The sequence below is a fragment of the Medicago sativa genome, chromosome 5, assembly GCF_051527215.1.
Source record: "Medicago sativa cultivar Bolivia chromosome 5, Bolivia_mono, whole genome shotgun sequence".
Taxonomy (NCBI): domain Eukaryota; kingdom Viridiplantae; phylum Streptophyta; class Magnoliopsida; order Fabales; family Fabaceae; genus Medicago; species Medicago sativa.
Window position 1 is genome coordinate 58,174,342 of NC_140753.1, and position 22,873 is coordinate 58,197,214.

The 22,873-nt window shown below is 41.8% G+C and overlaps 1 protein-coding gene across 1 annotated transcript; it reads right to left on the reverse strand.

Annotated features, from left to right (window-relative positions):
- Nucleotides 1-1,530: 1,530 nt before the first annotated feature.
- LOC146923456 (putative tRNA pseudouridine synthase) lies at nucleotides 1,531-5,904 on the reverse strand. Its single transcript, XM_085708603.1, has 7 exons — nucleotides 5,545-5,904; nucleotides 4,581-4,693; nucleotides 4,315-4,463; nucleotides 3,981-4,125; nucleotides 3,224-3,255; nucleotides 2,431-2,830; nucleotides 1,531-2,325 (listed from the first exon to the last, which is right to left on the reverse strand). Exons 1-7 carry the CDS (start codon nucleotides 5,798-5,800, stop codon nucleotides 1,909-1,911), a joined length of 1,512 nt encoding a protein of 503 aa, XP_085564729.1. The 5' UTR covers nucleotides 5,801-5,904; the 3' UTR covers nucleotides 1,531-1,908.
- Between the last annotated feature and the right edge of the window lie 16,969 nt (nucleotides 5,905-22,873).

The following is a 22,873-nucleotide window of genomic DNA, read 5'->3' on the forward strand; positions in this document are numbered from 1 at the left end:
CTGGCTCAAATTTCCATGTACAAATCCGATTAACGATTGGTAAAATTGGATAAATCAAATATCTACAACGAAAATCAAAAGCAAAGTGCACATAAGAATTCAAAGAAAGAAAATCAAAACATAAGAACACTAAACATTATAAAATTATTGAAATTACTGATATTGAATCATAAGAAAAGTGGGAATGATGTCTAAGGTTTATTTTATGTGCCTTATATATGCCAATTATTTTCAAAGCCTTTGAATGCAGAGATATGGAGAGATGTTATGCGCTTGAATGCCGAAATGAAGAGATTTGAATTTGATTTTCAAAGCAATGAATGCATTGAAAGCTCATTCCACCAGTACTTGAATGCCGAAATGAAGAGATTTGAATTTGATTTTCAAAGCAATGAAATGCATTGAAAGCTCATTCCACCAGTACTTGATAAACACTTGAATTAGTATATCATTAATTGTAATAGAGTCTAGAACCATGCCATGTGTACTTGAGAATAGAAGAGGTTTGAATTGTTTATATTGTAGATTTATTTTTAATTTCCTTTTTAAACTTCTTAATTTGTGTCCTAAGGATACAAGTTAACATGACCCAATAAAATATGGTGTTGAATAAATGTAGGGGGTGTTTGTTTCAAGGTTAAGAATGACATTCCCGGGAATACATGGCTAGGGAATGATTATACCCATGTTTGTTATGAGGTTGAGAAAAAATATTCCTGGGCATAAAGGTTCCTCGGAATGAAGTAACTTCCCATAACTTCCCTTATTCCCATGATTTTATTCCCATGAAAAGAGATGGGAATGTGCATTCCCATGATATTATGCATAAATTTTTTTAAAAAAAATTGTAACTTCCAATTTTCCCATGAATGTCAAGTTATTTGCCAAACACTTTTTTTAACAAATACCCAGGAATTAAATTTTCATATTTTCATTCCCAGGTATGTTATTCCTGGGAATAATTTGTGTTTCCCCAAAACAAAACGCCCAAAATTTAGAGATGTCCAAACATAAGAGTTGAAGATAGAAAGGGGTATCAATTTGGTCATGAAATTGCATTATTTGACGTCAAGGCCACATGGGCACTTACATCAGTGTCATCCATGATTTGGCTCCTCTAAAGTCAAGTTACTAAAATGAAAAAATCAATCGCGCTCATGATTTGTTATGCATATGCATATAATATGAATCGTTCATTTGTTTATCAACGGCTCAGATTACTCACTTTACTCTTTAAAGTGGATTTCTCACTTTAGAGAAGTTTTATCTCCATACTAGCATCACCAACGGAGACTAATGTATGGACTAACTTGATTAAATCTTTACAGATTTTGAAACTAATTTGGAGATAATGATTTGGGATTTTACTAAATATATTTTGTGTGCCTTAAAACGAGTTCTTTGTTACTTGATATTGAGCTAAGAATATAGTTATGTGTTTGCTCACTGGTTTTTATTACAGGAACTACAATAAAAGAAGTTACACTTTATAGGGATTAGAATGAAAAAATTAAATATTTAATAAGGAACTAAAACAATAAGCCAGTTACAGCAGAATAATGGCTCTTACATTACATGTCTCCATAAATACACATCATCATCACAGTATCAATATAAGGTAACAAAATCAAAATAAAATAAAAAAAGGCCTGTTTAATTTCTAACAGTTCTTGTTACTACAATCAGATCATAGGAGTAGGAACTATTACTATACGTGAAAGTATACATCAATTTCTGAGGGTAGATGATTGGCTGTATCAAGTAAGAAGCTTCCCGTCTCTAACTATGGAAAGATTATCCTTAGCCAATGGAAGCTTTAACTTAAGTATCTTAAGAGACCAAATTCAAAAGAAACAAATGAAAGGGTAAGAAGAGCAATCTTGGCATCTTTTTCCCTTCACACACTTATCAAAGATGTGCACTCATTACACTATCAGAATTTTCTTTCCATAAGTTCCTAGCCTTCCTGACCTCATCCAACTGATCATTTGGTATGCCCGTGTGAGCATCCAATTTCTCAATCCATTCCACCCAAGGAACTCTTGATGGATCCAAAAACTTTGAAACTTGAGGTAACATTACTGATCTGTAAAAATCATCAACAACCTTATTAATTTCTTCTGATTCAACTATGGTCTGCATTTCAGGTCTTGTTACATTTCCTGGCTTAGTTCTCATTGAGAAGCTGTTTCCTCTTAATAAGAGAACTTCCGACGGTGCAAGAGGTAGAATAATTCGCGAGAACTTTGATAATGAGAGTGTTATGATATCTCGTGGAAGTAATTTGCGCTTTACTGCCACGGCTGTTGCAACCATTTTTCTTATCTGGTGAGAGTATAAAATGACATATCATGATGCTTGTGGAACAAGGAAAAAAACCACATTTAACTAATTTAATTCATCTCCAGAAGAAAGATTTATGGAAGATACCTGATGCAACATGAAGGACTCTCCCTCAATGTAGATCTCTATGTAACTATGCCCCATTGATTTTTCAAGCTTTCCACAAGAACACCTAAAAACTCTTCTGAAATGGGAAGCATTTAATCTGTCTGCTTCATCAGGTTCATATAACCATTTTGCACGAACAACCGAACTAGAACTTTGATCATGCAAATTTCCTTTATTAGCGGTCTCAATTACAGGTTCACAAGAATCAAAAGTTCCTGAAGACTTTTGGTTTTGGCACACTATGTTTTCTGTAAGAGCCTCATCAATTTTAAAATTTGCCTCCTCGTCACTATCCTCATGTTCTGAATTGTAGGCTGATAAAATCTCGCCGCGCTTTGAATGTGAGGGTCGACGAGGAATATGTCTTCTGTACCTCGACCTAGATCAGGGGCGGATACAGTGTGAAACATGGTGTGGCAGATGCCACTCCAGATTATTTCCCATGTATGTATATATATAGTATAAGTCATCAATGTGACAAAGTTTCTTCGTTAGCCTAGCGGTATATGTTTGATGGTGGCTTGCAGGACCTCTGTTCAACTCTCAGTGAGTTGCAGTTTTTGATTTTTTTTTGATTATTAATATTAAAAATGGTGTTGCAGGGTTAAAAATGGTGTTGCAGGGAATCGAACCTGTAACACCATGTTATAATGCTCTCACCCAAACCACTTTGCTGTAGTTTTTAAGCTGTCAAAGCTTTTCTCTGTTAATATATATAGTTTCTTTGCAAATTTTGCCACACCAATATCAACTGTCTAGATCCGCCCATGACCTAGATGTATAATTATGGAAAGGATGTCCCCCCTATGAAAGGAAATTACATATAACATCATGATTCAAGAATACTTATATGCTCCAGCTAACCATGTTCATAAACAGCAGAGAAAGAACGTGATATATCAGAATACCTATAGGCCTAATTTAGTCTTAAATCCAAATTTCTAGCATGTTTCCAGCCCAAGAAATATGTCATTCTTCCTGCATCTAGGCCCCAACTAAAACATTTACTAAACTTATTTTGGATGAACAGCTTAATTAAGCACTTATAGCGTAAGCTCTTATCATATAAGTCATTATGTATGAGTAATTTCTATAACAAACTATAAATAAAGATAAATTGTTTTCATATAAGATATAAGCTATTTTCATAAGCTATCTTGGAGAGCTTACAGAAATAAGCTGAAAATAGCTTATGGACATGACACAATCTGTTTCCGTAAGCTCTACGAAATAGTCTCATAAGTGTTTATGCTAGTAGATAAGCTAAAATAAGTCAATCCAAACAGGACGCTAGTTTATGTGGTATTTTTATATATTGACCTGTAGGTCCATCAAAATTTAAAAACGGTGTGATACATACATGAATACATTTATGAACTATCAGAAATTAATTTATATCAGGAAAGAGTTTCTGTAATGAAGTTTAGCAATAATACAAATTTAAGTAATTATGAACCAAAATCTATAGAGATTTCACAAAGAAATAAGACAATGTGAAAAATATGAGATTTGAATATCAGTTACTACACCTCAAATTCTTTGAGAATATCATTGAACTCCAACAAGTGGTGATCAATTTCATCATTGCTAGAGTGGCTTTGAATACCAATGATTTCAGCAGGAAGTAGGTATGAATATTTCCGCAAAACGCATTCCTTTCTGGGATCAAAGCTTCTGCTCGAGAGACGAAATCAAACAAGTACAGAACACAATGAAAGAGTAGCAGAAATTTCAAAAGTCTATCAATGAGAACATGCAAACCAGATCTAAAAATTAAAAAAAAATAAAAATTCGCTCTAAACATGACATTTCAGAGATTATATTTACGAATACTGCACAAATGAACTTGGTTTCAAGCCATACCTTTGTGCAGGCAAAATGCTTATAACTTTGATATCACAAGGAAGATAAGAATTAACATAGTTTGCAAGGGCAAAGCCATAAGGGTCTTCATTCCAAGAGTTTTCTGGGATTTCCATTTTAAATGCTATCATTGTTGCAAGAGAGTGAACCTGATAATACACATGCAGCATTAAAATAAAATAGAATAAGTATCATATCCTGGCTGCATATGTACCAAAAACAGAATGCAGGGCAAGCTATATTAAAACAATAGAATCGTGAATTACTCCTTTGTCGGTTCGGCTACTTCTAGCCCATCCAATTTTCTCCAGATCCCCTAAATTACTATCACGGATGCCACCAGCCTTGAATATCGCACTTTCTAGTTCTTGCTCAACAGCTAAAATTTTGAGATCATAACAATTTAGATACAGTCCATCTAAAATAACAAGCCAAACTGAACCGCATGTATACTCTACATTACAGTTACACCAGCAAAACAAACACTATTTATTGAATTATATGATTCATACTCTACTTAATAAGAACATACATTGCTTAAATTCACATTTACAAAAAGCTCTTGAACATGTGAATATGTCAAATTTGATATTTAATGTTAACAGATCATAGCTCATATATATAGGTTCTGCTTTTGTACATGTCCGACCATGCGATCAAGCAACACCCCAAGGTGAAGTTTTGACTCAAAGCACTTGTTACAGTTACATTTTGATTTTCCAAACACAGGAGCACGCGTGCACACACATGTCACTTATACTTAGTTCTACAATTTCAACTCGACTTTAAAGCCTTGGACCTATTATGCTTAATCCATCCACTCTTAGTGTGATATCTTTCCACTTTTCATGTTAATTTGATTTACCAATCACTCGTAGTGAAATATTTTGAAGTTAAAACAGACTACTACTAAATTTTCAAAGAAAATTCTAATTTTTTTTTTTTTCAAATAATTTTCTAGTGCATTTTAACAAACACCTTATACTCCAAAAACAGTCTCCTAACAATTTTTGCTTTTTCTTCTTGATCCCATATATACAATGCAGCAAACACCGCCAATGAGACGCTTACACAAACACACGTACACCGGACACAACACTAATATCTAGTAATCTAGAAAAATAAAAGTCATTGAATGTAGTTCTGACACTGACACGTGTTGGACACCAGACACAACGACATAGTTGTAAGAACAAAAGAAAGAATAAAGGAGAGAGAAGCATAGCATACTGGAGAGTGAATTTTGATGTCGTTGAATTTGGAGACCTCGGTAATTGGTGCCGGTGTAAGCAATACGCATAACAACCTTTTTCTTACGAAATGGTTGCCATGAATATGATTGTGGCGTAGATGAAAATGAACTGCAACCAAAACATGCCCATGTTCTTCTGTTCCCAATAATGGGTGTAAATGTAATATTTGTGTATGGATATTTTCTTAGCAATGGAAACAGTGTAAGTCGCAGAGATGAAGCTGCACCAGCCATCTTCACCTTCTTTGGACTAACTCTCTTTTCCGACGAAGTTTTTTTTTCCTAACTAAAGGAGTGTAAAAAATAAGTGGGCTATCCGGAAATTAAAGCAATAAGAGAAAATAAAAACATGTGTAAAGGTTTTAAATATTACTCCATCCATCCGGTCCTATTTATAAGAGAAAGTTATGTCAACAAAAGTTAATGAATTTGGATTGAATTTTTAACTAGACACATCAACTTTTGTTGACCCAAGTTTCTTTTATAAATAGGACCGGAAAGAGTAGTTTTGTTTCCAAGGATTATGGGACTCAAAAGGATTATAAACTCTCCTAAAACTTAACATGTTGCATCTGCAAAACTGAATTCAAACTCAGAACTTTTGTTAAGCTAAAAAAAAATGTGTAAAGATTTTGTTTTAAAAAGAAAGTAGAAACTATATATTAATTGCACTTGTTTATTGAAAAGGAACTCACATTTAAAAAAAAATCAATTACCAAAAAATGCTTTTTGGTGCATTTGATAGTTTTTTTAAGGTTGTTGATTTGATAGCTCATAAACTATGAAATTACATCAATATAATCCCAACACTGTCATTTTTTTCCGAGACCCAAAACTATCACTAAAAAACCAATAATTCAGTCTTTTAATATTAAAAACTTTATTTTTCATCCCCATGCTAATATTTATCATGTAGCTTTCATATTCATCCTCACAGTAAAAGATGTCAAGATTCATTATCATTTGACATGCTTAGAACTTCTTTATTGGACTGACATTTGTTTGTTATTCTTTAAACATCATTTTTTAAAGTTGAGACACTAAATAGTTGTTTTTTTATGATAGTTTATGGATTACATTAATGTACTTTCATAGTTTATGGACTATTACATCTAAACAATTCTTTAAAAAAAAAAAAAAAAAAAAAAGACGTCTAAAAATTTTAATTAAACTAAAGTATGTAAAAGAACTTTGCAAATATTACGAATTTCGTTTTAGTCTTGTAAAAAAATTGAAATATGTTGTTGCAAAAAAAGTTGTTTTAATAAAGCCCTAGAGTTTCTTGATGATGTGGCACATAATGATTGTGCAGGATTGTTCCACGTGGCATTTAATTGAAATAAAAAAATAATTAATAAACCAGAAATTGGGTTTGTTTATTTTAGTCACAATTTTTTATTACTAAAGAGGGACACAATAATTAGATGAGGAATAGTTTAAAGACCTAGTAGTTTATCATAGTTTATAAACCAAAATGGAGATAAAATTGTTAGCAACTCAGTTCAAAAAGAGGAAAAAAAAAGTTGACTAAATCAATAAACATGTGATCTTTAGTAACGAAGCTCATTCAATACTGCTTATGTCTCCAACTATTGTGAAAGTGACTCAAAATTGAAGTTTGGAGGCCAAAATTGATGTTTGCTGGAAGTGGAAATCAGTGGCCGATTTGAGAAATCGGGGCCCGATTTTGGCTGCAGGTTGGAACAGTTTGGTGCTGGAAAAATCGGCGCCCGATTTGGTAAAATCGGGGCCCGATTTCACTTGCAAGATTTTTTCAGAAACGTATTTTTGGGCCAGATTTGTTACAATTTTATGGGAGTTACTTTTACTATAAATATAGGCATTGTATCACTGTAAACCGAGAGATAGAGGGGGCTGAAACAAGGGTTTAGAAATCAAACTAGGGTTTGTATATAGTTTGTCTCTTGGCAACAAACTAGGGTTTGAAGGTTGATTCACCTTGGAAAACACTATTAGGATTGAGTCTCTTGGTTACGGCAAGAGGCTGGGATTTGGGTAGAATTAGGTGGGAGACTTATTCTTGTAACCCATTGATATCCCGTTTGTAACGTTACTCATCATATAGTGGAACGGAGGGCTGCTCTCTCCCCCAGACTAGGTCAATTTGGACCGAACTGGGTCAACAAATTTTTTTGTGTTCTCTCTTCTTTTCTCTCGCTGTTTTTTCTACTTTTGGCTTGTGTTTATAATTGTTCCATACACTTTGATATTGGTTGCTTAATTATCCCTTTGCTTCACACATCAAGTTTGTTATTGGTGTGTTTTCTCATCGAATTCGTAACAATTGGCGCCCACCGTGGGGCAAAGGTCAAAGGATAATCAAGTACCATGGGTTCGAAGTAGGATATTGAGAAGTTTACCGGAGATAACGATTTTGGGTTATGGAAGGTAAAGATGGAAGCGGTGTTAATACAACAAAAGTGTGAGAAAGCTTTGAAGGGTGAAGGTTCGTTACCAGTCACCATGTCACGAGCGGAGAAGACCGAGATGGTGGACAAGGCCAGGAGTGCCATTGTCTTGTGCCTTGGAGATAAAGTTTTGAGAGAAGTAACAAAGGAACCAACCGCGGCATCGATTTGGGCAAAGTTGGAATCTTTGTATATGACAAAGTCTTTGGCTCATCGGCAATTCCTAAAGCAACAACTCTACTCATTCAAGATGGTGGAGTCAAAGGCCATCATGGACCAACTTACGGAGTTCAACAAAATCATTGTTGATTTGGAGAACATTGAGGTGCGTCTTGGGGATGCGGGTGCTCTGATGGTGTGGTGTTGTTTGGAGGATGAAGAAGGTGATGTTGGTCACCTTGAGGGTGATGCCTGGTAGAGCGGTGGTCGTCTGGAGAGACATTAAACACTCAACATCAGCCTGGAGAGACGGTGGGAAGAATACTCATGATCTACCTGTTGAGGTGGAGTTTAAAGGTTAAAGACATAGTGGGATGTACTCATTTGCTAGTTGAGAGGTTGGAAGCTCAGCTTTAGGTGGAGTTGAACACACCGGGAGTGGTACGACTATGGAGGACCTTGGGTGCTATGCTCTAGTGGTGAGCAAGGGATTTCTTCATGAAGACGGAAGGCATTCCGGAGGTTGAAGAATGTATAGCACAGCTTGTGGAATTACCCTAAAAGTCCAAGGGTGATTGGATGCAAGGTGATCTTCAAGGAAGCGGGAGATGTCTCGTATTGAAGAGGTATGGTGAATGCTTGTGGAACTACCTAAAACTCCTAGCGTAGTTGGACTGCAAGGACCCTTCGAGAAGGCGGAAGACATTCCGAGGGCTGAAGGGGTTGAGGTGTATACTTGTGGATTACTCTAAAAGCCAAGGGTGATTGGGAACAAGTAGACCTTCAAGGAAGCGGGAGATGTCTCGTATTGAAGAGGTTATGGTATAGTCTTGTAGAACTACCTAAAATTCCTAGCGTAGTTGGACTACAAGGATCTTCGAGAAGGCGGAAGACATTCCGATGGCTGAAGAGGTTAAGGTGTAAACTTGTGGAGCTACTTGGTGTAGTGGTAAGCAAGGGAAAGAGCAGCAAGGTGTTGATGTTATATTGGCATCATCACTAATTTGGAGTCAAGGTGGAGATTGTTGTGAAAGTGACTCAAAATTGGAGTTTGGAGGCCAAAATTGATGTTTGCTGGAAGTGGAAATCGGTGGCCGATTTGAGAAATCGGGGCCCGATTTTGGCTGCAGGTTGGAGCAGTTTGGTGCTGGAAAAATCGGCGCCCGATTTGGTAAAATCGGGGCCCGATTTCGCGTGCAGGATTTTTTCAAAAATGTATTTTTGGGCCAGATTTGTTACAATTTTATGGGAGTTACTTTTACTATAAATATAGGCATTGTATCAGTGTAAACCGAGAGATAGAGGGGGGGTTTGTATAGAGTTTGTCTCTTGGCAACAAACTAGGGTTTGAAGGTTGATTCACCTTGGGAAACACTATTAGGATTGAGTCTCTTGGTTACGGGAAGAGGCTGGGATTTGGGTAGAATTAGGCGGGAGACTTATTCTTGTAAACCATTGATATCCCCTTTTGTAACGTTACTCATCATATAGTGGAACGGAGGGTTGCTCTCTCCCCCAGACTAGGTCAATTTGGACCGAACTGGGTCAACAAATTCTTTTGTGTTCTCTCTTCTTTTCTCTCGCTGTTTTTCTACTTTTGGCTTGTGTTTATAATTGTTCCATACACTTTGATATTGGTTGCTTAATTATCCCTTGCTTCACACATCAAGTTTGTTATTGGTGTGTTTTCTCATTGAATTCGCAACACCAACCATAAAGAAGTTGCAGTTTCTTTGTATTACTAGTGAAATTTAAGGATTAGAGTGTACAATTTGTCTAGGCACAAATATTAAAGCATCCCACTGATTCATCGGAATCTCACATCGGAACCATCGTGTATTTAAGTATAGGTCATAACTAATATGGAAACATTTGTTTATCCAACAAAGAAGATAAAGGGGATTCCAAGAAACCTAATCACAGTTAAACATTTGAATTATCCAAAACTTAATCTCATATTGTGCAATCAATCAAACTTGTAAAACCATAACTTAGAATTTTTAAGATATGAACTTAGTGAAAAAAAGAATCCTATTTGCGTTTTGAATTTGACAGAGCAAGGGCACAATTAAAATAGCAGTCTTGTTATAATTGCTCAAGTCTTCGGCTTTTTATATAGGCAAGGATTTGAGAGACGTTGGAGAGGTGCAAGTTCATTAAGAGTTGTTGAGAAGCGTAAATCATAGACGTTGGAATGTTGCACGATATAGTTAATGTCGTTGGTAGAGACATTCAAAATCCATTGCTGCAAGTAGAATTATACGTTTCATTCCCTTTGTATTTGAATTTGACTAAGCACTGTTGTAAAATTAGGCATAAAATTATCTCTATAAATAATAATCGATATATAAATATAACAATCAATTAAATATAAACAAAAGAGAGATCAATAAACTTATCTGTCTTGAAATTGTTGTAGAATTGACCACCGACATAGCTCAATCAACACCTCTAAACATCAATTCAATAAGAGAACTACAAAATGAACAAACAATGAAAATAGTCTGAGATGTGCTGATCGCACTGTCCTTAAGGATTTTCCGCGTGATTATACGCTAATCCCCCAGGATTTAACGGACTCTTCTCAATGTAGAATCGAGGAAACATAACTGACAAGAAAAATTATTTCTGGAAGATGTAACCCAAGAAACCATTGAAAATGAGGGACTTGTTTCTTGTTTTGATACTACTCAAAGCAAGTGAAAAAACCCCTATTTATTCACTACGTGAGTATTCATTTTATAGGCAGCATTTTTCTATTGATTCAAGCAGAATAATCCCTTATAAAGAGCCAATAAAAATGAACGGTATACATTGACTTGGCAAATAAATGGTCAAACAAAATAGTTAAGAAAAACAATATTATTTCCCCATTCAAGAGATATAAAAGCAAAGGCGATTACAAAACTTTGGAATTAAAAATGTCTATAAAACCAAGTCAAACATTATTATACTATGATAATAATTTTCTATAAAAATATTTTTTCTATATTTCTCAATTAAAAATATGGGATAAAATATTTGAAACTTTTGAAATATACTTAAAATTTACAACAAGCACTTGATCTAGAAGAAGAGAAATTGTACTACTGAAAGTGATCATTCTCATAAGAAGACAAAGTTGACTAACCTTTTGTGTCCCTTAGAGTCTGGATAACTCAGAGTTTGGTCTTCACTTGCTTTTGAGTGACTTCTTCTCTTCTGATCCAAAAGTTGACCTATGGTTGACCTTTCTTCAGATCTTCTACCAAGTCTTCTAGCTTTTCTAATGCTTCTGATGCTCTTATACATGTTCAAACCTTGTTAAATTTTAATTTATGGTTCTGCACACTTGAACATATATTAGAATATCTAATTATTCTTCAATACGTTGTTATCATCAAAACTTCAGAGGCATTGCACAAAATCAATTTTGTTTCAACAATTCTCTATAGGAGGTTAGATGTCATGGCTTTCTAGTATTGGTTTTGGCTCTTATTTTGTCGTGGAAGTTTACGTTTGTTTTGTTTTTGGATTGACTTCTTGTACTCACTATTTGTATTTGTACATACTCTCTTTGGATCTCCTATTTTACATTTATGTGAGTGTATAATTGTCATAAAAAAAAAGACGTTAATTTAAAATAAACCTTTAAGTAAGTTAACATGTTGCATCAGATTTTTTTTTGTGGTGGCCGAGGTTCGAACCCCGAACCTTGTATATTTTATTCATTGTCCATACCAACTGAGTTAAGCTCACGATGACTGTTGCATCAGACGTTTAATGAAGTCATAGTTTGACATAATATATATATATTGATCGTACCTGATCAGAAGGAGACTACCGGTGCTTTGAATGCGGTGGTGGTGACGGTGGTGGAATACGTCAGAATGCTGCTTGGAGTGGATGGGGGGTGTGTACCTGCAGGCACTCCGACGCTCAAGTCAATAGAGATCAGAGAGTGAGGGTTTAGAGGAAGAAAAGAATTCTACCTTGGGGACTGTAGTGAGTCCCCTATTTATAGAGGTGGAGAGCTGCAGAGCCGTTGGAGAGGCACACCTGGCTCCGGCGGTTACGAAATCGTGGGAAGTGTAACCGCCGGAGAGTTTATTGCGGGAAACGTGCAGAACGTGCAAAGAGACGTTGGGGTTCGTTTGAACCAGTCTCGTTTGCTTCGTGCACCCCCTTCTGGCGAGGGGGTAAGTTGTGAGCAATAATGCCAAACGTGGAATTTGGGCTTTGTAAGGTATTGGGCCTAAGTAAATGGGCCAAGAATCCTTTTGGCCGGTCCAGAACAGTAGCCCCCCAAGTCGTTGCTCTTGATAAAGAGTGATGACTTAAGTGCGGGCGTTTTGCTCGTCAGGAGTCGACCTCAAGGGGAATTCAGTTGGTATGTATCCCCATGCAAGAGGAAGAGATGGATCTCGTTAGCGGACTTATGCACGCATTGACTCGGAGAATCATTTGCGAGGTGGACCGAGAATGCTGAGAATTTGGGCCGAATGGGCTCGCCTATATCGAAGTGTTTGTCCTCCCTCTAACGATGTAAGTTCGCCTGACAATGTGGCGGAGTCCGGCATATGTATGTCCGGCGGTGAGATCGGACGGAAAGATTCCCTCGTCAGGAAGTTTGGTCGGATGTCATTTCGTAATTTATGCCAACGTCTCGAGGAGGAAGTTGAGGGGACATGACCTTTGGTTTCTGAGCGACACGTGTGAAAGCTGTTGGTAGCACTTGAGTGCCTATAGTTTCCAGCGTGTTCTCGGGTTGTATTTCCGAGGTGTCATCATCACCGTTGATTGAATCCTGGCGTTCGGAGAACTGTAATGAGGGATCATAGCCCTTGGATGAAGAGGTATGATTGAATCTGGATCGTTGAAGCAGCGCTTTAAAGAGGAGTAGCGAGTGAAGGGATGCACCGGATAGACTTTGTGACTTTTGGGTGGTTTGTGAAACTAGTATAAATAGTTCCACTGTTGTTTTGGAGAGTCACTGCATTTTTGAATTTCTCCGAGACTTAGAGATTTCCCACAGTTTCCAAAAGCAAAGTTCTTCCGAGTTTTCGCCTTCTAATCGCAACTTCACTCCCTTCCTTTTCACACGTAACGTTCTGATGACTTGTTTCTTTACGTCTGTATGTTTAATTTCTGTTCTTTTTAGAAACTGTAGGAATGCATGCTTCTAGGGTAGACGTAGGTTTGACTCGGTGGTTTCCGCCGTTGGTTTAGGCGGTTTCCGCCGTGCATCAAAGGATTCTGCAGATATGCTGTCTGTTTTCTGTTTAGTGTTCTAGAAAACATTGGCGACAGGCTTATGCTTCTAGGGTTAGGGTTAGCCGTAACGTAGGCTCTTTCACTGTTTTGGAGTGCCCCTGGACCTTCTATAATTTTTCTTTGCGATTGAACCCCTTAGTTTTAGAGAAGACGATAGTGAACTTTTCCATGTTTTCCTCCTTCCAGGTTTGATCAAGGTGAGAAACTTAAGAGGGGACAAAGGAGCAATGTCCGTTGATTCTTGGATAAGCGGGGAGATCTTAGGGGCGGCATCCCAATTTGCGGTAGACGGCGCTGGGGTGGTTCCGCGCTGTCCAATAGGGAGGAAAGAAGATTGGGAGATCCTCCTCCCCAAAGTTGCGGACCGAGTATGCTCGCGTTTCCCAAGAGATCGTTTCCCCATGTACGAAGCGACCTTTAAGGAAGTGGGTTTTAGGCTTCCTTTTTCCTCTTTCCAGACCAGCGTTCTAGAGTGGCTGGAGGTGTGTCCCTCCCAATTGAGACCTGACTGCTTTGCCTATATGTCGGCTTTTGAGTTGGTATGTCGTTTTCTCCGACTTTCTGCCTCAAGAGACCTCTTCTTTGCTATCTTCGCTGTCCGTCGAAACCTGGACACAGATGGCGGCTGCAGCTGGGTGTCGTTTCATCAGCGCACCTCTCTCTTTGAGGTTTTCGGTGCCGGTGTTGCCGAGTTTCATGAGAGGTTCTTCCTGGTGAGGCCTCGAACAAAAACAGCACTTCAGAGCGTCTTGAAGATTGTCGATAGGCCCCGCGGGGAGGGTGGTGTCACGCCTGCATGCGTTCCTCGAATCCGTTTTAACTGGAGTCGTGACCACCTGAAGCATGAGCCCACCATGTATAGGATTAGCTATGACAAGTTGACCGAGCAGAACAAAGATAGTTTCGCCGAACTAGTGGGGTTTGTGAACTCTTTTTCTCGATCGGTGGTGGTCGAGTATGGCGGCGATCCGGTGATGGATTTGCGAGGGAATCCTGTTACCAAGCCCCGATTGATTGATACCCGTTCTTTGGTGTTTTCCAAGGATCATTTAGCTCTTCTAGGTATGCTAGTGCTGATGTGTTTTTGTTTACCACTCGTTCCCTTGAGTTTTCTGACTAATGATTTGTCCTTGTTTTTCACGTGCAGGAAAGATGTCCCATATCTGTTCCCTAGTGAACAAGGCTAAGCAGAAAGTGACTGGTCAAGGTAGTGGCAGCAAAAAAAGAGATGAGCAGCGGGAGAGGACGGCGGATGCATGGCTGATGAGCAAGTGGATGAGGAAGAGGTTCCTTTGAAGAGGAGGAGGGTCGCCGCTTTGGACAAAGGCAAGCAAGTCCAAACTCAGGAAGTAGCTACTTCCAGAGGTGTTCCTTCCACTAATGAGGGCCTGTTTCAGCTTCCGAAGGTGTGGTCCCAGTCAGACCGTTTTGGTCCTCAGGCTTCCTTGTACCTTGGTGACTCTGAGTTGAAGGCCATCCGCGACTTGGGGACCGCTGGTCGGACTCGTGCTTTGACCGAAGGGGTTGTTGGTGCTATGAGGGCCTTGGAGGTCGCCTTCTTCCCCAACAACTCATCCATGGAGGAAGCTGTTCAAGCAGATGCTCTTGCTCGCGAGCGGGAGGCGACGACCAAGAGAATAGTTGAACTTGAGGCGGAGGTGGCCGCACTGAAAGCGAGTGCCTCCGAGAATGGCAAGTTAATAGCCTTCCTTGAGGAGAAAGCTGAAGTGGGGTCCCGCTGCCGTCGTGAGCTGATCGAGGTCCGTGCCAAGTTCGCTGCAGAGAAAAGGACTCTTGAAGATGCTCTTCGTGATGCAACCCAGCCTGGTGAAGACGAGACAGAGGATACAGCGGTGTTGGCCCGTCCTGCCTTGGTGTACAGGCTTGAGGAACTGGAGAGAAACCTTGTAGGTGCTGCTCGTCATGGCTTTGAGAACGCCATAGAGCAACTCAAGGTAGTGAACCCTGGCGTACAGCTCCGTGAGGACGGGCTTAACTTTCTGAAGTACGTGCGAAATGGCGAGATTGTTGACCAAGATGACGAGGGGCATGTCTGAAAAGCCCGGGCTTTGTGTTGCCCTGTAATATATTTTTTGCTTTTGCTTGACCGGCCTTTGTGCCTCTGACATTATACGGCCCTTTGTGGCTCGTGTGTTTTTTGCTTCTTTAAATATTTGTTTCTGAAATGCGTGATTTACTTTCCAGTATGATGTTCTGAATTTGAATGCTCGTTGTGTGAGGCTTTAATATTGTTTGAAGTATTTGTTGAGAGCGAATTATCTATCTATCTTGTATGTTTTGACAGGTTTCAATAATTCGTGTGCTCTTAGTTGTTCAACTTGCGAACTTGTCTGCTTTTGAATTGCGTAGTTCTTAAGTCGAAGTGTGGGTGGGATGGACTACCCCCCGCAGTCATTATTTCGACGAAGTGACTTAATGACTGGAGAGTCCTACACGCCCGCCCAATGTTTTGTTTCTTTGACTTGATGAAATCAAAGTTTTGTTTTTGCTTTCCAGGTAATAAGTTACTTTGCGTGGAAAGTTTTTACCTTTGCGTAGTTTTGCAAGGAAGAGCTTCAGGTAGGAAGTTTCTAACTGTTTACCCGGAGTATTAGTCAGAAGTGTTGCACATCCAAGAGATTGCTTATCTGAATGTGTGTCCAAAGTTATGGACGTGTAACAGCGGGTGAACGAGAGAATTTTATCTAAGTTCACTCCACTGAGGCGTGAAACACCCATCGCGAGCTGGGGTTCTATTTAACATGCCGAGCAGTGATGTCGCAGCGGTAAGCGTACATACTGAGGAGTAAGAGAATGTGTGAATTCTTCCCATCCTTTTTCTTTTTGGATTCGGAGTGGCACGACTTTCCTCTTCCGTTTATTTGCTCGACGGGGAGTTATGAGTTCGTTTTGTAGAACTAAGTATGTACATTAGAGTAAGTTGGCGTTGTTTGCCATCTAAGTGTAATACTTTTTGAGTTTTTCTGCATTCCAAGTTCTTGGAATTGCGTTTTGATGGAGGTCTTCGAGTCCGTAAGCTCCCGTTCCGGTCTTCATCCGGATCCTGAAGGGGCCGTCCCAGTTGGCAGCGAGTTTCCCTTCTTCGGAGTCATTCTGGTTTCGCCGGAGGACGAGATCGCCCACTTCGATTTCCCTTCTTATGACCTTTTTGCTATGTCGAGCGGCTACTTTTTGTTTTAGCGCTGCTTCTCGCAAGGTCACCCCGATCCTGACTTCGTCGACAAATTCGAGCTCTTCACGTAGGTTCGCCGTGTTAGCGAGGAAGTCAGTGCTGTAGTCAGTGCGCCATGTGAGCTCGGTTAACTCAATGGGCAAGACCGCTTCTATCCCATACGTGAGTCGAAAGGGTGACTCGCCAGTTGTAGAATGGGGAGTAGTTCTGTAGGCCTAGAGGACTGCGTGTAATTCCTCCGCCCATTGTGTTTTGGCCGCGTCTAGCCTCCTTCGTATCCCTCGTAGAACTACCCTGTTTGCAGCCTCGGCGAGGCCGTTAGCTTGAGGGTGTTCGACGGAGGTGAAGCTTTGTTTGATGCCGATATTCCTTAGGTAGTGCTGGAACCTTTGGTCCGTGAACTTTGTACCATTGTCGGATATCACTAATGCTGGCACTCCAAATCTTGCTAAGTTGTTTCTTTTGAAGAAACGGAGTACGTTTTTAGCCGTGATTTTGGTTAATGGTTCTGCTTCGATCCATTTGGTTGAGTAGTTGATCGCAACGACCAGGTATTTGAGTTGCCCGGAGGCTTTGGGGAATGGTCCCAAAAGGTCGATGCCCCGCCATGCGAAAGGCCAAGGGGAAACCAAGGATGTCAGCTCAGCAGGGGGTGCTAGGTGCATGTCCCCATGTCGCTGGCATTTATCGCAGAGGTTCACGTATTCTTGGGCGTCTTTCAACATAGTGGGCCAGTAGTAACCTGCTCGTAGGACCTTTTTTGCGAGAGCTTTTGCACCAAGGTGTTGTCCGCAAATGCCGTCGTGGATGTCGGCAAGGACTTCTTGGGTCTCGTTAGGTTTCATGCACTTGATTAGTAGAATGGTGAAGCCTCTTTTGTACAGGGTTCCTTCCACTAATGTGAATGAGCAAGCCCTACGTTTCAACCTTGTTCTTTCTTGCGGATTGGTAGGGAGTTCTCCATTCTCTATGTACCGAGATATGGGTCCTCTCCAATCTTCCACTCCGATGATTGAGTTGACCTCTTGATGCAGAGTTCCTGTTTTCTGGATGCTTGTCTCACTGAGGACCTCTTGTATTACCGTTCTGTTTCCGTTCGCAGTTTTGAAAGAATGTCTGCCCGAGTATTCTGTTCGCGGGGAACGTGAGTTACTTCTACGGCGTCGAATTCCTTCATTTTCTCTAGTACTAACTGGACGTACTTTTGGAGGTAGTCTTCTTTTACTTGGAACTCTCCTGTGACTTGGGAAGCCACTAGTTGCGAGCCGGTAAAGATTTTCACCTTTTTGGCCCCCACGTCTTTGGCGGTCCGCAAGCCAGCCAGGAAGGCTTCATACTCTACAGTGTTATTGGTAACAGGAAAAGACAAAGCGAGGGAAATTTCGACAACGATACCTTTGTTGTCTTTTATGATTATTCCGGCTCCGCTTCCCTTAGAGTTGGATGATTCATCTACGAAGACGGTCCATTCTTCAGGGCTTTCCTCGGTTGGGAAAGTCATCTCGGCGAGGAAATCGGCGAACACTTGCGCCTTCAGTGCCATTCTGGATTCGTAATGTATGTCGAACTCAGACAGTTCGAGCGACCATTTCATCATTCGACCGGCTACGTCTGGGCGACCCAAGAGTTGTCTGATGGGTTGGTCTGTCCAGACTATCACCGTGTGCGCTAGGAAGTACTGTCTTAATCTTCTGGCTGCGGTGAGGAGTGCGAGTGCCACCTTTTCGATCCTCTGGTACCTTGTTTCAGGTCCCAACAATGCTTTGCTGGTGAAGTATACTGGTTCCTGCCCCTCCGCCGTTTCTCTGATAAAGACGGCGCTTACCGCGTCAGAGGAAACAGAGAGATATAGGTACAGTACTTCACCTTGATCTGGTCGCGATAGCACTGGTGGTGCAAAGAGCGTTACTTTGAGGTGCTGCAAGGCAGTTTCGCACTCGTCTGTCCATTCGAACTTCGTTTCTTTCCTCAAGAGTTTGAAGAAAGGAAGTGCGTGTTGAGCGGACTTGGCCACGAACCTAGAGAGAGCGGTCAGCATTCCGTTGAGCGTTTGGATGCACTTCTTGGAGTGGGGCGATGGGAGCTTAGTAAATGCTCGGCATTTATCTAGATTCGCTTCGATTCCTCTTTCTGTTAGATAGAAACCGAGGAACTTACCCGCTTGGACGCCAAAGGTGCATTTTTCTGGATTGAGTCTCATGTTGTATTTCCGAGTTTGCTCAAACACTCTTTTGAGATGGGCGGCATGATCCACCTCTTGTTGGGATTTTACGATCATGTCGTCCATGTAAACCTCAAGAATGTCGCCCAGAAGTGTCTTGTCATAAACTCTGTTCATCATACGTTGATAATTAGCCCCCGCGTTTCGTAGAACGAAGGGCATTACGTTGTAGTAATAGTTCCCTGATTCGGTCATGAAGGTTGTTTTCATTTTATCTTCTTCAGTCATGGGTATCTGATTGTACCCAGAATAGGCGTCCATGAAGGATAAAAGTTTGTAGCCAGAGGAATTATCAACGAGTTTGTCGATGTTAGGAAGAGGATATGCGTCTTTAGGGCAGGCCCTATTAAGATCGGTATAGTCAACACACATACGCCATTTTCCATTAGATTTTTTGACAAGTGCAACATTGGAAAGCCAGGTAGTGTATTTGGCCTCAGAAATAAACTTTGCCTACAGCTTTTTCTGCAGCCTCTGACTTTTCAGAAGACTGCTTCCTACGATGCTGGGCTACAGCGCTAACTCCAGGATCCACTGTCAGTTGGTGACAGGCGACGCTAGGGTCGATTTCGGGCATGTCAGCTGCGCTCCAGGCGAACAGGTCAGCGTTTTCTCTGAGGCAGGCGATCAGCTGGTTCTTGACAAGTTCGGGGAGGTCCTTGCCAATCTTGAAGTTCTTCGAGGGGTCGTTTCCGAAGGGGACCAGCACGAATTCACCATCGGGAACAGGTCGAAGAAGTTTCGCGTTGAGCGGATCCTTCTTCTCCCGTTTTTGCTCCTTCAGGTCTTCTTTGGTGAACCTGGGATCAAGTTCGACCAAGTTGGCGTCCAGGATACTCGCAGCAGCTTTCCCTTTATCCTCAGCAGGTTTGCTGGGTTGGGAAATCGAGTTCTGGGTTTTATTCGCTTGGAGGAAACATCTTCTTGCAATTATGATGTCCCTGCTGAGTGAGGCGATGATGCCATCCTTAGCATGGTATTTCAACTTCAGATGAGCGGTTGAACATGCGGCCCCTAGTTGGGCGAGCCCGTTTCTCCCTATTATGCAATTGTAGAGAGACTGGCAGTCGATCACCAGGAATGGGTTCTTTATTGTCTTTTTGGCCTCCTCTTCGCCGAAGGTGACCAGTAGCTCGACGTATCCCCATGGTTGGGTGGATGAGTCGTTGAAGCCATAGAGTTCATCCCCAACGTAGGGAAAAAGGTTTTTCTCCGTCAGTTGGAGAATTCTGAACAGGCTGGTGTACATGATGTCGCATGAGGCCCATGTGTCTATCAGGACTCGTCTGACATCTGCGTTGGCCATCGATGCTCGCACGAGCAAAGGGATGGCAGAATTTGAAGCTCCACCAGGCAGTTCGGGGTCGTAAAATGCCAAAGGTGGCCTTCCTCCTCGAGTGGAGGGGGCCATGGCATTGACGTCCATGAGCTCCTGAAATTTCCTCTTCATGCTGCCCATGGAAATGTTAAGCGTTCCTCCGGTGATGATGTTGGCGGTAGGGAATTGCTCCCAGGTGCATGAATAGGGGGTGATTTCCACGTTGTCAGGGAAATCCCCTAGATGTTCCACGGACATGGCGATGGTTCTGCCAGGTTCAGGACCGTCACCGACAAGATCGACAGCTTTCCTTTCCGATTATGGATTTTTCACGTATTTTTTGAGTCGACCCCTTTGGATGAGGAGTTCGATGGCGTCCTTCAGATGGATGCAGTCGTCGGTGGTGTGTCCGTGGCACTTGTGGAACCGACATTATTTTGTTTTGTCGACTCCCTTCCTATCCTGAGATGGAGCCTTTGGCGGCTTAATGCGGACTTCTGCTAGATCGGCTACAGCGATCTCAGCGAGGATTTTCTCCCTTGACATAGCCAATGGAGTGTACTCGGTGAAGTGGCCGTTGGGCCTCTTGCCTTCACGAGCAGCTTTGCCTTCCTTCTTTTTCTCCCAGAAGGGCTTTCTGGAGGGTTCAGCAGCAGGCTCCTCCTTCCTGACTTTGTTGAGGCTGTCGGCGTACAAAGCCTCTTCGTAGGCGATGTAGATCTTGGCGATCGCTAGGAACTCGTTGAGAGTCCTCGGGCGATCCAGGAGAACAACCTTTTTAACGTCCGTCTCTTCGCGTAGACCTTTGGCAATGAGGTACAGCTTCGTTGTCTCGTTTGCGCCTCGGACCTGGACGACTTCTTTGTTGAACCTCTCGATGTAGTCTCGGAGAGGCTCGCTTCTTCCTTGGACGATGGCTTTGAGAGAAGCCACTGTTTTTGGTTGCGTCCTAGACGCGGTGAAATGGGTTGTGAACTCGTTGCAGAGGTCGCTCCAAGAGTCGATGGAGTTTCTCCTCAAGTTCTTGAACCATGTGACTGCTCCTCGTCTTAGCGTGGTGACAAAGAGCTTGCATTTGACGGCGCCCTGCACCGACCGGTAAGTGAGAACTGCTTCGATGTTCTCGATGTGCTCATCCGGATCGGAAGTCCCGTCGTATGAGTCCATTTGTGGCGGTTTTTCCAGTCCGCGAGGGATAGGAGCTTCCCGAATACACCGTGTGAACGGACCGTAAGCGTTACGATCTGTTCGGGTATCGCGGGTGTCCAATGAACTGGAAGGCGGCCTGTTGCGTCTGGGCGGGGATCTTCTCGATGGGGCCCGTCTCGGAGAGGATCTCCTTGGTGGAGACCATCGGGGGGACCTCCTTGTTGACCTCCAGGTGTAGGATGGAGATCTGATGCTCGCCGAATGCCGAGGGGATCTGGAACGTGACCGACTGGGGCTCTCTCCTCTTCTGTTACGTATTGGGGAGAGAGATCGCCGGGTTGGGACGGTTGGACGCGCTTGTTCCAGATCCATCAGCCGGCGGTTCTGTTCCTCGATTAACGACGTTTGTCGTTGAACCGTGAGGATCAGGTTACTGATGAGTACGCCGGTTGATGCTGCATCTTCTGGCGTCTCTGTTGGACGGCTGGGACCTAGCAGAGGCCTTTGTTGGATAGGAAGTACTTGAGATGGTTCCTCCCTGGGTGTATCCGCAGGTGAAGGTGAAGATGTCAAGCCATCCTGTTGAGGAATGCGCACCTCACTTCGTAGCTGGGATTTGGCACCGTTGGCAGCCATTGTAGTTTTTTGTGAAAAGCTTTGGTTTTTAGGGATAAAAACGGGGAAGCTTATAGATTTCCCACAGACGGCGCCACTGATCGTACCTGATCAGAAGGAGACTGTCGGTGCTTTGAATGCGGTGGTGGTGACGGTGGTGGAATACGTCAGAATGCTGCTTGGAGCGGATGGGGGGTGTGTACCTGCAGGCACTCCGACGCTCAAGTCAGTAGAGATCAGAGAGTGAGGGTTTAGAGGAAGAAAAGAATTCTACCTTGGGGACTGCAGTGAGTCCCCTATTTATAAAGGTGGAGAGCTGCAGAGCCGTTGGAGAGGCACACCTGGCTCCAGCGGTTACGAAATCGTGGGAAGTGTAACCGCGGAGAGTTTATTGCGGGAAACGTGCAGAACGTGCAAAGAGACGTTGGGGTTCGTTTGAACCAGTCTCGTTTGCTTCGTGCACCCCCTTCTGGCGAGGGGGTAAGTTGTGAGCAATAATGCCAAACGTGGAATTTGGGCTTTGTAAGGTATTGGGCCTAAGTAAATGGGCCAAGAATCCTTTTGGCCGGTCCCGAACATATATATATATATATGTATATATATATATATGTGATAAGTGTCAAAAAAGTGTTAAATTCATGTTATATTTTAAGCACTTTTTGTTACTTGTTCTGCAAGTAATTGACGGAAAAGCCGAGAAATAAGTGTTAAATGCCTTATTACGCTTTATATATCTTACTCTATCCTTTTGTGCAGGAATTATCCTCAAGACACTGATCAAAGACCAAAAATCATGAAAAAGTGCAAATTAGCAAAAGCTGGTTTTGAAGAATTCGCTATTAGCGTATTCCACGCTATTAGCGAAATTGGGCCAGAGAGGTACGCCATTAGCGTACCTGGAGCGAAGCAGAATCTGGGTTTGAAGAAATACGCTATTAGCGTAAATTACGCTATTAGCGTAAAAGCTCCA

Excerpts from the sequence above, each read along its gene's own strand:
- LOC146923456 (XM_085708603.1), bottom strand. The coding sequence starts at position 5,800 with ATGGCTGGTGCAGCTTCATCTCTGCGACTTACACTGTTTCCATTGCTA. Across the intron at positions 4,694-5,544 it reads ACATCAAAATTCACTCTCCA|CTGTTGAGCAAGAACTAGAA; the intron begins GTATGCTATGCT and ends TCAAAATTTTAG. Across the intron at positions 3,256-3,980 it reads ATATTCTCAAAGAATTTGAG|GGGGGACATCCTTTCCATAA; the intron begins GTGTAGTAACTG and ends TTCCTTTCATAG.